Here is a 15,328-nt window from a genome sequence, read left to right on the forward strand (position 1 = left end):
CCTGATCCATCCATCCATAATGAATTTATATTGGATTGAGCCAATATGATAGAAGATAAGAACATAGGTGTCAATATGGACCAGGTTTAAGTTGAAACCAATCTAAATTAACAGGAATTTGAACAGATTGGACAGTCTCTAAACCGGTCCAAAATATTCATCGGACTGGATTGGACCAAGTCCATTTGTAATGGACTCGCATTGGACCGGACCGGATTGGATGAAAGTTGGAATGACAGTTCAGTATCCAACCATCCCAACTCTCAATTTTGAGAAGAATCCAATCCACCTAAATAGCCATGTTTTTTCGAAAAAACAGTTTCGCCAAATTTTCTTGACGTGTCAACCTCCAATTGGGCCCATATTTTACAGGTGGCAGAAGTAGCTTTAACACAAGTGGTTCTGATTTGCCACGTGGTTATATATGACCATATCCGAACAAGGATGCTAAATAAATTCACAGGAGCTGGACTATGAATTCAACGAGGGAAAATCTAAGTGGGGTCTAGTGAATTTGTTTTCTGCCACGTCCCACCAAAAGACACAGAAAAAGCTAAATCGTGCGTACGGTCATGGGCGACTGCCACTCTCTTTCTCACTCTCTGAGCTTTCTGAGAACTAGAAGAAATTTGAACCCAATAAGCAGGCGTTCCGTTGCGAAATGCTATTCGGTTTCATTCTCAAACCGAAAATGTCTCTTCTCTCCCTTTCAGATTTCAAATTTCCCTCACCGTCCGCCTTTCCTTTCCACTCTAACGCCCTGATTGAATTAAGGAAGAAAAGCTGAAGCTACAGACCCAAAACCCTATTCATGAAGAGAGCAGGGAGAAACGTGGCGATTCGGAGAGGAGAGATGATGATGATGACCGTTCTCCGTTCTGCCGGTGTAAACACCCTTGAAGCGTCACCGTATTCCGGCGTTATGGTCCGCCGGATCATGATGCTTGCGCTTCTCTGTGTTGTTGTCGCATTACCATGTGTTCTTATCTATAATGCTGCCTTTACTTTCCGACTTCTCTCTCGCCCTTTTGATGGTTATTCTATGTTCAACCACGTTTTCTCCTTTGATGCCATTGAGTCTGATTTATCTTCGGTGAGTTTCTCCTTTATTGTTTATTCCTTTTTAACACTGATTGTTTAACTACATTTTCTTTATAACTCATTTTTAGCTATCCAGGTAATTTAGAAATTCTTTATTTTTCTTGGACTGGGACTTCGAACGTTGTAGTGGGCCTTAGTATCAGCTAAATAGATCAGTGGAAGTTCGTTGGGAACGTCGATTTTTTAGTAATGTTAAACTATCAAAATGGCGTTCTAGATGTTTTACTGTTTTTGATTTTATAGTTGCCAAAGACTAAAAATATCATATCCCTTCATTATGTTTCCTTCATCTTGTAATCTTGCTAAAATTTTGTAGTAATTGTGGATTATTGATCATCCACTGTTAAGTTTTCACTATTTTCTTCTCTTCCCCGTTTTTAATCCCTTTTCTGTCTTTTTTGTTTACTTTTTTGCACTTATTTTGGCAGAAACCGATGGGCTTCTCATTCTTTGAAGATTTTGTTTTAATCTGTAACAGAACAGAGGGAATACTGTATTAACATATTAGTGTAAATATACAAGGATGTCAGTATAAGGCTAGGAGCCCAGTGCAGAATATTGAGTTTGGGGCTGTCCAATACCCACATCAGATTGCCAATCTATATTATAACCAATGTTTAAAATCCTAGAAAGAATATCAGAAAGGAAATTTAAGGATATCTTTGGCAGTATGCTTTGGATGCACATGGGTACGTTAATGAAATTCAAAAAAATCTTAACAAGTGACATTAAATCTAAGGTTGAAATTACTATAAATAAGGTATAAGGTGTAAACTCATAAAAATCACATAAGAAGTAGCACATTGCAATCAACATATAGGACATCTAGATGTCATACAATAACTTCACTGATAATACATAAATCAATGTCCCGACTCTTAATATACTAAGAACTCAATATATGACACGATAAATATGACAAGATTTAAAAGGTTGGTGTCGGTGAAAATGCCGGTCATCTAAATATAGGAAACATGTCAGAAATGTTGGAAATATTGTAAAAGTTATAGGCATGGTGGAAACATTGTGAAATATGCAAACATATAAAGTGATATTTTATGAAATGAAAAAAGCAAGTTTAGGCACACCTTTTTAAATTATTATCTTGGAGTAAGGGACTCTCCAAGAACAGAAATATCGGTCTTACATCAAGGATTGAATCTAGCAAAGCAACACAGTTTTAAGAATCTGGAGATTGAGGGCAACTCAAAGTAATATCTTGGATAAATGATGGAAGTCCAGGTGTGTGGATGTTCAGACATCTAATAAAAGAAATCAACTTTTTTGGGCAGATCTGTGATAGGGGCTGTAATAGCAAAGGAATTAGAGGCAAACTTCATTTGGGCAAAGAGAACAGCTACTGGGATGGCTGATGTTTTGGCAAAACAAAGGGTGTATAGGGGTCAACTTTTTTTGGGCAGATCTGTGATAGGGGCTGTAAAATTTGAAAGGTTTCTTTTTATTTTTCTTTGTATCAGAAACTTATTGTAATGTTTTTGTCTTAAGTTAATGAATTGGTTTACTGGTTACTGATAAAAAAGCTATGAAAGTATGAAACTAAGGTTATAGACAAAATAATACATTGTGAATCACTAGGATGGATGGGATTCTAGTGATTGCATGGAGATATTTGGCTTCGGGCCAAAGAGTGAATAGAAGCATCAAAACAAAAAACAGTTGGAGCTGTGTTCCATTAATTGTATGTTGGAAAACCTGGAAAGAAAGAAATAAGAGAATTTTTTAAGGCAAATCGAGAAGACAAGAGCAACAGAGAGTTAGGGGCTGTCATCAGTTCAAGGATTGTAGGCTGGGTCTTAGTTCTGCCAGAATTTGAAGGTTTAAGCAAAGCAACTTAGGAGATGACTTCTGGAACACTTATTACTAAGTCTAGTTTTTTTTTTTTTTTTTTTCTGTTTCTTCTTTGCTTCTCCTTTGCAAAAGTTGGGGTGACTTCTTGTCACCAAAACATTGTATTTTATGCCTGATTGAATGAATTTTTCCTTTATTGATCTTCAAAAAAAAAAAAAATACATTGTGAATCTCAAAATCTTTATAACCCATGAATATCTGTTTCAGCTCTTTATTATTATTTTTTTGTTTATTACTTCTTGTCATGCATTGATTATTTCATGCATGGCTTTATTTTCTGATCTCCGTGGGCTGATGCCACCTTAGGCCTGCAACCATACAACTCTTACAAAAGGACAAGTAAAAAAGAAGTTATTTTCTGTCTCCTTTTCTTGGTTACACATAACACAATCAATGCAAAAGAAAAGTTTTATTGAAAGTGGAAAAATTTGTAGTCGTATCTTAAATTGTAGAGAAAGTTGAATCGAATCGAAATCGAATCATGGATTGTATAAAAAATCATAAGATTATTTGCATTTTTTAGAAACTTGTCAAAAAATTAAGGGATTATAGCTGATAAGGGCAACTTTTGGGTCTTATTATCAATAAAAATAAATTTTTAACGTAATTTCTAGAATAGGGTAACTTTTTTTAAAAAATATAAAAAAAGGGTAGAAACACTGTTCATCTCCTTCCTCTTCAGGCCACTGAATCCACCTCTGGTTTCTATCTTTATCTTTCCTCCTCCTCCTCCTCCTTCTTCTTCTTCTTCTTCTTCTTCTTCCTCTTTCCTCCACACAACAAAATTAATTTCGTAAATTCCAAGTATCGATCTTCTTTTAATAAAAAAAAACAAAAAATTTGGAATTGGAAGCAAATCTCCATTACCCATGGATTAGGCGTGAATCTTTTTCAGGTGATAGCAATGCGTGGAATTTGTCTTACAAGCTTCCCTAATTTCACTGGTTAATTGGGCTGTGTTTGGTAACTTTGGTTATAGAAAATAGGAGAGAAATAGAAGGATGGAGTTCTCAACTCTCAGAGTTCAATAATCTACTACTGTATGGAATAGGGACTCCTGCTCATCCTCATCGACTCCCAAAACCCAGAATTCACAGATACAGGTTCCTCTTTTCACTTAAAAATAAAAGAATAAAATCCATATTATATATCATCTTTTCTTTTTAATCTGTTTGTAGGTTGCATATATCACTTCACTAGTAAGAAAGAAAAGTGAAAAATCGTTTCCTCACAAGGAGAAACATTAACAGAGCATATATGCTGGAATTCGATAATAGTTCTTGCCTTCTTAGTACAACGATAGAGAACTATTATGTAAGATGAAAACTAACAAGATGTTTTATTAAGTGGCAACAGGATGAATAGCCATTAGCTCTTTCAAAGGTACATAGTTTTTCATACATTTCAATTATGTAGAGCCACTACGCGCCCCTGCAATAAACTAGAGAGCACCTGGAAATTGGAATTTGGGAATCTAGAAACAGAGTAAAAGAGAAATGGCGCTCAGTTGCTTTCACTTGTTTCATTCTTTCATTTGGTTATATCATTTACTTTCTTCACTAAGTGATGGATAGATCGGAATATTTGAAACCAGTTGTTTTTCTTGGGATCTATTAGATTTAGAAGAGCCACCCCGGTTGTTCTTTGTGATCTAAACAACTAGAGATGAACGTCGGTGGTTGTAGCATGTTCAGTTGAATGAGAGAAAAGTGGGATACAACGCAGGAGAGAAATGAAAATAAAAAGGATGGAGGTGGGTTAGGTGCCTAAACACCGTTAGAAGAACTGAGATCGGCGATAGGCGCAGTTCCACGAGTCTTGGAAGCCTCTACTTAGAAGAGGCTGGGAAGAAAGTGTGGTGTTTTCAGGAGTTCAAAGTTCAAACTGTAAAAAGAGAGAAAAAGCTTTGGTGGTTGGGAGGTTCTATAAAAGAAGTACAGAGAGAGAGAGAGAGAGAGAGAGAAAGAGAGAGAGAGAGAGAGGGACCGGAGGTGGAGAGATTTGTTCGGTGGTCTAAAGAGGAAGGAGATGAACAGTGTTTTTACCCTTTTTTGATATTTTTTAAAAAAAGTTACTCTATTCTAGAAATTATGTTAAAAAAATTATTTTTATCAATAAGACCCAAAAGTTGCCCTTATCAGCTATAATCCCAAAAACTAAAAATAGATATGCTAAAAGGAAAAAATATATAGAAAAGTGATTGTACCCTATTTTTATTCCATATCTACCATATATGTACCTAAAACAATAGAATTTACCGCTTATATAATAGAAGTCTAAGACTCTAAGATGATATAATCAAGTTTGACTTGAAACTTGAAAGTCAAATACTCCACATACAATATGGAAAATAAACTCAATGTATGGTCTTAACAAACATAAATAAATCAATTTCTAGTAAGGTCTTGAAGAAAAAAAGTGACCCTTGATAAAACTAAATATAAACAAAACAAAATGATCAAGAAGAGAGCTAATTCTTAATTGAATTTATTTTAATCTCAAGAATTGTATAAATAGTAAGATTTATGAATCAAATCATATGATTTAAACAAAAACCGTAAGATTTTTGCCGAAAAGGATTCAAACATAAGACTTCAAGCTTGGATTTCAGCAGCAACATTAAAACAGTTACTATTAATGTGTAATTTGATAAATGATTTGGTATAGCATCTTATTTTAACATTGTAAGCCCATAATATGAAGGTATAAAAATAATATAAAGCACCACCTTTTCCATTTAGGTCACCTAGTCTCCCAGTTTGTTGCATTGGTGAGCACTTAGCATAGTGCACCTTATGTAATAAACACAAGGTGTTTGGTCGAGGTGGTCCTCCATAAGCACTTATTTGCCTAGTAGATATATATGAATGCAAATTTGAGTTTTGAGAACAGCCACTTTGTGCAGGATATGCCAAAGGTTTGGTTTGTATAGAGTCCATCCCTCCTAAGACCCCAAATAGCTAGGACCAATTATCAGGCCTCTTTTAATCCTTTTGCATATTTCTAGAAACCAATCACAAGTTGAATTTTGCCCTAAATCAGTTTGGTATCAGAGGAGTTGGTGTTACACCACTTACAGTTCCTGTTACTAAGTAGATTTATTTTGATCTATCATTTAGTTAAGTCAAAGAACTTCCAAATTCTTGCTTCTTATTTGTGGCACTAAACATGAAAAATATCTTTAGATGTTGGTGAGAAACAATTCATCTACTGCTGTTTCGACAAGGATTCTGAATGTGTAGAGTTTACCTATACAGTAGAATGTAGACTGTAGAGTTACTAGGAGCCAGGGATTGGTGTCTAGTTAGTCAGGTGAATACTTGAACAAACTCATTTTGCCACGTGCAATTTTAAATATGGTAGTGTGCCCATTTCGCCACCTTTAAATTCCAAATCTCTTAGCATTTCAGTAGATTGAAATGGAACGCTTATGCTTATGGATTCCTTTTTCTTCTTTCTTTTCCATTAAATTAATTGTCATTTACCCTAGATTACTAGTTTGTTTTCCTTAAGAGGAAGTTTCTAAGTTGCATTAAATTAATTTATAAATTCTCTTAGCCGTAAATCATTATGTTATACAACTCATAAGATGGATTGCTATTCATATACTTCATCAAGTTAATTTTTTAACAATATAGTTTTAACTCTAATTCTATATTTATGTCTCATCATGTTCTGCCTCATGGTAAGAAAGACATGAGGATCTGGCAATATGAAATAGCAAACCGCATCTCACTATCTCAGTTGTTGAGTGCCTGACAAAGGTGATTATATGATGGATACCTTAAATATACCCTCTTTGAGGAAAAGAAACTAATTTTTGTTCTTTATCTATTGTTGTGCTAATTAGAATTATCCATCAGAAGGCATTGTTTTAATACTTGATGAGGGAAAAAAATGAATTTAACAGATAATTCCTATCTATTAAAATTGGTCATTTTTGTAGGATAGTGAGGAACTGAGACTGGAAAGAGTTTTAAAGGCAGCAGCCATGGAGGATAGAACTGTTATCTTAACCACTTTGAACGAAGCATGGGCAGCTCCAGATTCCATTTTTGATCTCTTCCTTGAGAGCTTCCGGATTGGGGATCATACACACATGCTTTTGAATCACTTGGTGGTTATTGCCTTGGACCAAAAGGCATATACTCGTTGTTTGGCTATGCATACCCATTGTTTTGCTCTTCTCACTGAAGGAGTTAATTTCTCCGGAGAAGCATATTTCATGACCCCCGATTACTTGAAAATGATGTGGAGAAGGATTAATTTTCTACAGTCTGTTCTTGAGATGGGATACCACTTCATTTTTACAGTACTCTCTCTTTTGCTCTCTCTCAAATACACACTTAATCACATGCAATTTTGTCTCACTTGTTGAATAACACATGTTTGAGACCATTCTTTTTATGTTATGCATGTTTTGGTTAATAGGATCTTGCTTCATGAGTTAGTTTTAACTGTAAGTTTTTTACCTTTATATTATCTTTCACGATGTTGCTTAAATTTTCCTTTTTTTTTTCTTGGGTGGTGAAAGGTGAATATTTGAACTTTAATGTGAACTTGGTATAGGATGTGAAGGAGAAAGTCCTCTTTGGTTGTATATGGTGGTTAAAGAAAAGGAATCAAGGATCTATGTTGACTTATGAGAAAGAGATTTAACCATTGTAGAAGTGCAAACAGCATGGCTGATGCTTTACCTAGGCAAGGGTTTAATAGAACTCAAATGTATTTGGGGAGGTTCCTAGGGAATATATTGTATAAATCTATGTGGGTGTAGGTAACCTGCCAAGTTACACTTCCTTTCTGTACTTGTGCATGTTGTTCATATCCTCTAATAAAACTTCTGATTGTTACTGAACAAAAAAGTTGTCTCTTACTCACTGAAAAATTGGGACCTAGGTTTCGAAAGAGGCCTAAGGGAAAGTGAATATGCTTCTCTTACTCACTGAAAAATTGGGACCTAAGTATCTTCAGAATCCGAATCGTTACTATCTTCCTCTACAGACCAGTTACCATCTTCTTGTTTTTCCACCTCACGTCTCAAGCATCAAGGGTTGCATCTGTCATAAGAGGTACAAATCGTTTTCTTTAAAGGAACCCACTGCAAAGAGACATTAGAGCTCTGCCCTCCTTGCACCTTGCTGAGAAGAAAAGCTCGAAGAGGAAGATTATATATTGTTTTTATCGTCCATTGATTTCCCCCCTAAAATGACATGTGCATTTAAAGAGTTGTTCAAATTAGTCTTGGCCGACCCAGGATGATGTGGCTCAGAGTTTCTAAAATTGTTACCCTCTTCCTTAGAAAACACATCCATGGGTCCATTCAATCGGGCAGGCCCACTAGAATGATCTTGTGCTCCCATGTGACTACTTGAAGTGTCATGTGCCAAAACTTGATTCACTGGTTCACCCAGGCCCTCTTAATCTATCAATTCGCCCTTTCAACTCCTCACTGTTCCTCTCCAAATTTAAAATATTTCTTTTGTTTATGGTGCCATTAGTGACCACCTGTGTGAAGGATCTGTCACGTTCTGTATAACTTGCTCTAAATGTTTAAAACTTTCCACCTGCCCCATATCTTTTGCATTTCCCACGCCTAGTTTACCCATATTGGTGAAACTTCTCATCTCATTTGAAATTGCCAATACCTGCTTGCCATGCAAGGCTTCTTCTTCTTGAACCTTCTGATCTTCTTCCCTGTGAGTTCCCCTTCAAAGAGCTGCTTCAATGGAAGATGTTAACCACACTGAGTAAAAACACGTTAAACACCCATCCACTAGTACTTTGATTTTTCTGCGATTATCTTTGGGCTTCACTTTGTTCAATAACAGAGCTGCAGAGTGGAGATATCTCCAGAATACGCCACCAAGGCAACTACCACACACCATAGTGTTTGATTCTGCTAGTTCCTGCTTCCACGTATGGAAGGCAGCCCAATAAGACACACAGTCACCCCGTCCTCAACAAGGATATTCTTCAAGTTGGACAGTGGACACCATTTAGAAATGGTTAATGTGACACAATCAGTATGAAAACTCACAGCCTCAATCTCAATTATCTTACACCAAATCAAACACTGCTTTACAACTGTCAAAAGGGGTTAAGATTAATAAACCTTTTAGTTTCAAGTTCACTATCAAGAGATCAACAATTCTTCTCCAATCTTTGATCGGTTCCTTTTCTTCGATCACCGGTTTGCTTTCTTAATCTTTCTTCCCTGAGTTGAATACCATTCTGCAATTATCACAGACTCCTGTCCAACCACATCTGTGACCCCATTCTGAATATTATCTTCTAACTCATTTTTAGCCTCCAGTTGTGCACTGTCCATTTGATTCAGGAAGTCGCCCAACATTCTTCCAATTTCCTTCCAACCAAAGCACTTTCTCCCTTCTGGAAAGCACACTAGTTGCTTTCTCCCCTTGCCAAAGAATTCGTACAGCACTATGAATGAACCTCTGGCATTCCTCTTACACTCTGCCACATATCTTCTTCCATCTTCTACTCTCATGTCCTTTCAACCAGCTTGCCTACTCGAAGAAACCACTTCAAACATAAAGTCCCTCAACCATTCGTTTACTTCTTTCCCTACTAGCAGCACTATAGCCATTTTTTCTTTCCTAATCTTCAAGCTCGGCTTCCTCTAATCATCACAGCTCTTCTCCAATGTGCTACCTCCACAAAACTCTCCTCTATTTGCTGAGAGAGAGATGCCCAGCTGTTGTCACCACTGACCAGTTGCCATGTGCTACTGCCACAGGTATCTGTCTCTCCCTCTCCTGATTTCTCCTCTCTCTCTCCCTCTCACACACACACACACACACACACACACACACACACACATATCTGTCTCTCTCCCCACCCCTTCTCTCTTTCTCTTTTAAATCTTTTAATAAGATTACATTACATTTTTACAATGGATATGGCATTAAATAGAACAGAATAGTGAAAGAAGATTCATCTGTGAATGGTTTGAGCAGTATCAGTTTGACTGTCTGTGTTGATGGTTTTCTGACCGAGTGATGGATCAACTGGTTCGACCATCTAGGTCAATGATGGGTTGCAAACATTGCTTTTTACCCCTGAAAAAAGGTTTCAAGAAATTTGATGTAGCTTTCAAAATTCTAAAACCTCTAATATGATTCTTTAAACTACTTTGTACCTTTTACGACAATCAACTCAAATCCTAAAATAGCAATAAAGTAGGAAACAAATTTATAAAAAAAAAACTCGTAGTTACATACCAAAATCCATAAGAAATCTGATATCTTCCATGGTTTCTTTCCTTGCTCCCATCCTCAATTGGAAGTAAAAAACTTTTTGTTTTGTTTTTTTTTTTTTTTCAATTTTAGACTTTTAGTTGATTAATTTACTATAAACCTTGGCTCTGGTTACAACCTGCCTGATTTAACTTCATTTGGTAATTATATGATTGGAATTAACCAAGTTTCATGTCAGTTGGCTTTTCTTTTCTTTTTTCTTTTTTTTTTGGCGAAGTGGTGCATTGAGTTCTTTTGATGCATCTAGTATGTACTAGGCCTTCTATACATTATCTGTCCAAAATTAATATAAGACAGATCACTTGGGTACCAATTTGGTGTAGGTCTAATAGCCTCAATACCAAACTGATGTAAGGTGGCAATGATGTAGAGATTAGTTTAGCAAGGTATTAATTATCTAGGATAGGTTTTAGTTACAAATCTTAAGACTGGGTAGAGATTGACAGGGTTGGGAAGAGTTTTTAAACTGCCAGAGTCGCAGATTTATCCAAAAGCTAATAAGTTTCGAACCAAGGAAAATTGGTCTAGCAGCCGAAATTTTATATGAAGTTTTTCTGTGTAGCTTTAGCATGTATGGTTGTACTGTTGTACTTGTAGTAAGTATACAATCTTGGTAGGGTATGGAGTACGTCTTACTTGAAAGGACAAAAACAATTCTGAAAATTATGGAATCTGGGATTCTAGATGGAGTTTTGGGATGAAATTTGGTAAGATAAAGGGTAATAAAGATTTATGTAGGGTATCCAAATATGAGAGAAATTAGACATGATTTAGGTTAGCACAAAAAGACAAATTACTGAAACAAGAAATTTTAAGTTTTTATTTGAACTTGAACAAAAATTCCCTTGTCCAAATTAGCCCAACTCCAAACAATTGTCTTCTCACCATATCAGAACATGTCTTATTGATTGGCTTCCTTCCATCTAGAGTAGGTCTTCAAAGGCCTAGAATGATCCCCATGGAAAATTCTGAAGAAAAGTTTCATCCTCTTGTTTTGCTTGTTTTCAATTAGGCAGTTTGTTCTATTATTTTCTCTGATAATCATTCTATATTGGCTTTCATCAATATATAATATTGCACCTCACTATAAATGGAGTTATGTCTACTTTGGTTATGTGGCTATTATGATGGTCTAAACTAAAAGTAGTAGATGCTGAACTTAGTATTAAAGGTTGAGTTTCAATCATTTGTAGGAAATTGCTGGATGGCTTCTTTTTCACTAATAATTGAAGCCTCATGGTATCTTGGGTTTTCCTGCAATGATATGTTTGTTATTGCAATTAAAGTGTATGTGTCTGAAAATTTAGATTTTTTTTTTGTATTTATTGCCTTTCTTTTTCTTGGTTTCATCTTTATCATCATTGAAGTTCTTCTTTCATCATTGTTTGCAACTTTTTCAAAACCTTTTTGGTTGGTTTCTCTTTCAGGATGCTGACATCATGTGGTTCCGTAATCCACTTCCACACTTCTATTCAGATGCAGATTTCCAAACAGCATGTGATCATTTCATAGGTAACTCATATGATGTACAGAACAAGGCAAATGGAGGATTTAACTATGCCAAATCCAATAACCGGACAATAGAGTTCTACAGGTTCTGGTACTCCTCAAGAGAAACCTATCCTGGATATCATGATCAGGATGTGCTAAACATAATAAAATATGATCCTTTCATTATTGAGATTGGATTGCAGATGAGATTTTTGAATACTGCTTACTTTGGTGGATTATGTGAGCCAAGCAAAGATTTAAATGAAGTATGCACTATGCATGCAAATTGTTGTTATGGTTTGGATAGCAAGCTCCATGATCTTAAAATTATGCTTGAGGATTGGAGAAGATTTTTGTCTCTTCCAGAAGATTTGAAGCAGTTGAGACTATCATCCTGGAGGGTACCACAAAATTGCAGGTATGGTGGAAAACTTCCTATGTGTTCATTGAAATTCAAGCATCTTTTTTTGGTTATCATTAGTTACTGTTCTTTGAGGGTGGATCTTGGCACAAACAGTTGGGTTGCTCCATTGCGACCTGGGTGACCAGGGTTCAAATCTTGGAAACAGTCTCTGTATGTGCATGGGTAAGGCTGTGTACATCTCTGTCCCTCCCCAGATCTCATATTGGCAGGAGCCTCATGCACTGAGCGCCCTTTTATTAGTTACCATTCTTTTTTTCTCAAAGACATTGATCAGATATTCTTTTATTGATGTTTCCTTCCAGTCTTACATCTCTCCGCCATCATGGTTTGCCTCCAAAGAATATTGAACAAGAAGAAAGTGATTGACAGTATTAAGTCCAGTTTCAATATATTTGAGGTTTTCCTGGGACCAGTTTTCTGAAGGTAAAATCAAAGGTTATTTTGTCAAGGCCTTTCATTGATTCACTTGTGTTGTGTATACCTGGAATAGATGACAAAACTCAACATAATTTTAGATAGCCATAACCATACAATGTTTATGTAAATAATATAATTTGTAAAAGAAATATTGAGCAAGTATTGTTTGACAGTTAAATCTTTATCAAGTTGACTTTATTCATAATGAGTATTTGTAATAGAGGTACTACTTTATTGTAAATAAAATATTGTTAGCTTCATATACTTGTTTGGATTTGATGGCAATTGGAAAACTTGACCTCTATCAATAACTTCATGGGATTGGTTTCCTTATAGCTGATTTTTGAGTCATACTACTAACATAGCTTGTTGACTATGGTACATGGATACCTATTCAAGGGCATCAAAAGTTGTCTTGGATACTTCAATTTTCAGTGCAAATTTTGCATCCAATACCACATCCAGTGTTCATGCTGTTTCTGCATAATATAGCTGGTGATATGAAACCTGTAAGCAAAACTTGGTAAATAACCTAAGGCTGTGGTTTTCTCTGTAAAATGGGCATAAAATCCTGACTGAAATATTTTAACTATGGGTTCAACTATGATGTTAGAAAGACATGATACCTGAAAAGCTTACAACCAATCAACTGGCATCATAAAAGTAACCAATCAGGTAGGTTTCATCAAAATTCACTGGGGGTTTTGATTGATCAAAGCCTTTCCAGTATCATAGGTTTTTCCTTTCAGCTATTATTTTTGCCCTTTTTACAATGAATCCATTTTCCCACCCCCTTTTAGTTTGTGTTGGTTTATGTGGCAATGAAAAGATTATCATCATAAAAGAGACAATATGGCTGAAATGTTTTCAACCTAAACATCTTCCAATTCAAAATGAAAGTTGGATGTGCTGATTACTTCCTAGATTCAAATTGAAGTTGACCTCCGGTATGAAGTGCCAAATACTAACTTTGGCCTTTGCATCATCTTTAAATATCCCAGATGAATGACTGAGCCAAGTGATTTTGCCTTAAGAAAATATTAATTTACCTGAATCATGATAAATTCCATGTAAAATGTGCTAGATGACATGGTCAATTGCAGACCAACTTTCATGAGTTGTTATGGAATGCCATATCTGTCACTGTGTATGGGTCAGTGCAGTGAAATGAAGAAAAGTTTCTTCACTTACAAAACACATCTTTCATGAATCATGGATGAAGGAATTGTGCAATTCATTTCGTTCTACAATAATGTTTCATTTTGTAAGTCCCAATTAGAGTTGCAGACTTGCAGGTCACATGCTACCCACTCTCTTGAAGATACTGGGGCCGAATTATTTTCAATTATCAAAAAAAAAAAAAATGCTGGGGCCGAATTGTCTCTTTCTCTGCATTGGTTGCTTCTTAGAAGGCATAAAATTTGAGTGGTTGCTACTTCGTGGAAATGCACTTGACCATGTGAAGTTCTGTTCGAAGTGTTCTTATTCCATATTACTGGGAACCTGACGTCTCTGAATTCAGCTTCTCCTTTGTTGTATTTCTTCTTTCTGTACAGAAACATTGAAATTGGACATGGTCATGCAATTGTAAATTCTCTGAGCAAATTCTTCGTTATATGCTATCTGGTTATACTTGGAAAACATTTGAAAATGGTGGGAAAATTAAAATATCAATGTATTTGCTTAGGATACCGAATTTTATTAATATTTAAAGTACTAATTTAAATTATCAATTAGTTTTTCTTTCGTTTACATTTCTTTTTTGACTTTCTAGTTGATATCGGCATGCATTATTGTGGTTTATTTTGCTTGAAATATTTCATATACATCAAATATTTGCAGGCCCTCCAACCTGGATTAGGCCTAAGGTATTGGACCCACACCCAGGCCCGGCCTGGAAATTTCTGGATCTGATGTGGGCCCAAATTTCTAGACTGAGCTGGGCCGGGCTGAAAATGATCATCCATAAAAACTTTATTAATATGGGATCTTAGATTTGAAAGCGGAGGTTTTTATTTATGTATTTATTTATTTTTTACCCTAAAATCCTACAACACAATACTTAGTGCCCAACCAACTTAATAATGCCAATTTTTCATGCATTTTTGCATTTTTTGAGACATGCAAACCAATAAAGTGTAAACCCCCACCGTCAAATATCTAAATCTCTACCATCCTTTTTTTTTTCTTAAAATGCATCAAAATATTTTTTTTATAAATAATAAATACACAAAACAAGCAAAATTTAAAATTTATGCCTTGTGGAAAGTATTTGTGAAAATGTGTAGATTAAAGCAAGGTATCATGATGTTGGGATGATTTTCAAGGCTATGCCAACCAAGTGTAAGAGATTGGTAAGGGTACAATTGAAAATCAAGTCGCAATTATTTCATCCAAGGTCAAATTGACCATGAAGTTTCCCAAGCTAGAAAACTCCTAAAATTGAGGTAGAGAAATGTATTTTGGTGGGTTAAATTCAAGGTTTAAACTTTAAAGTATTGGAAATACAATAAGTATGAAAAGGCAGTTTTGGGAGATGTATTTAGATAATACTTTTTATATGTATAGATATTTAGATAAGATGAAAAAAATTAAGATACACATGAATATATTAGGAAAACTCAATTAAATCCCAAAAAATATATTAATAACAACCAAATCAAAGTTTCAGAAAACGTGAAAAATTATTTGATAGGTTACGTGAAATATGAACTGCAAGAAAATGTTTTGAAGGAGTTTGCTAGGG

The 15,328-nt window shown here is 35.4% G+C and overlaps 1 protein-coding gene across 5 annotated transcripts; it reads left to right on the top strand.

Moving 5' to 3' along the window:
• Nucleotides 1–569: 569 nt before the first annotated feature.
• On the top strand, nt 570–14,315 carry LOC104601420 (uncharacterized protein At4g15970-like). Of its 5 annotated transcripts, none has more exons than XR_016083155.1 (5): nt 570–1,093; nt 6,917–7,282; nt 11,678–12,159; nt 12,468–12,588; nt 13,862–14,315. XR_016083155.1 is itself a non-coding variant. In XM_010264730.3 (4 exons), exons 1-4 carry the CDS (start codon nt 812–814, stop codon nt 12,529–12,531), a joined length of 1,194 nt encoding a protein of 397 aa, XP_010263032.1. In that variant the 5' UTR covers nt 570–811; the 3' UTR covers nt 12,532–12,847. The 5 variants fall into 5 exon arrangements, 2 of the variants coding, with proteins under 2 accessions (XP_010263032.1, XP_010263033.1); XR_016083153.1 differs by having other exon boundaries at nt 13,870–14,315; XR_016083154.1 differs by having other exon boundaries at nt 13,878–14,315.
• Nucleotides 14,316–15,328: the final 1,013 nt, after the last annotated feature.

The sequence above is a fragment of the Nelumbo nucifera genome, chromosome 2 (genome assembly GCF_055504915.1).
Source record: "Nelumbo nucifera cultivar China Antique chromosome 2, China Antique-T2T, whole genome shotgun sequence".
Classification (NCBI taxonomy): domain Eukaryota; kingdom Viridiplantae; phylum Streptophyta; class Magnoliopsida; order Proteales; family Nelumbonaceae; genus Nelumbo; species Nelumbo nucifera.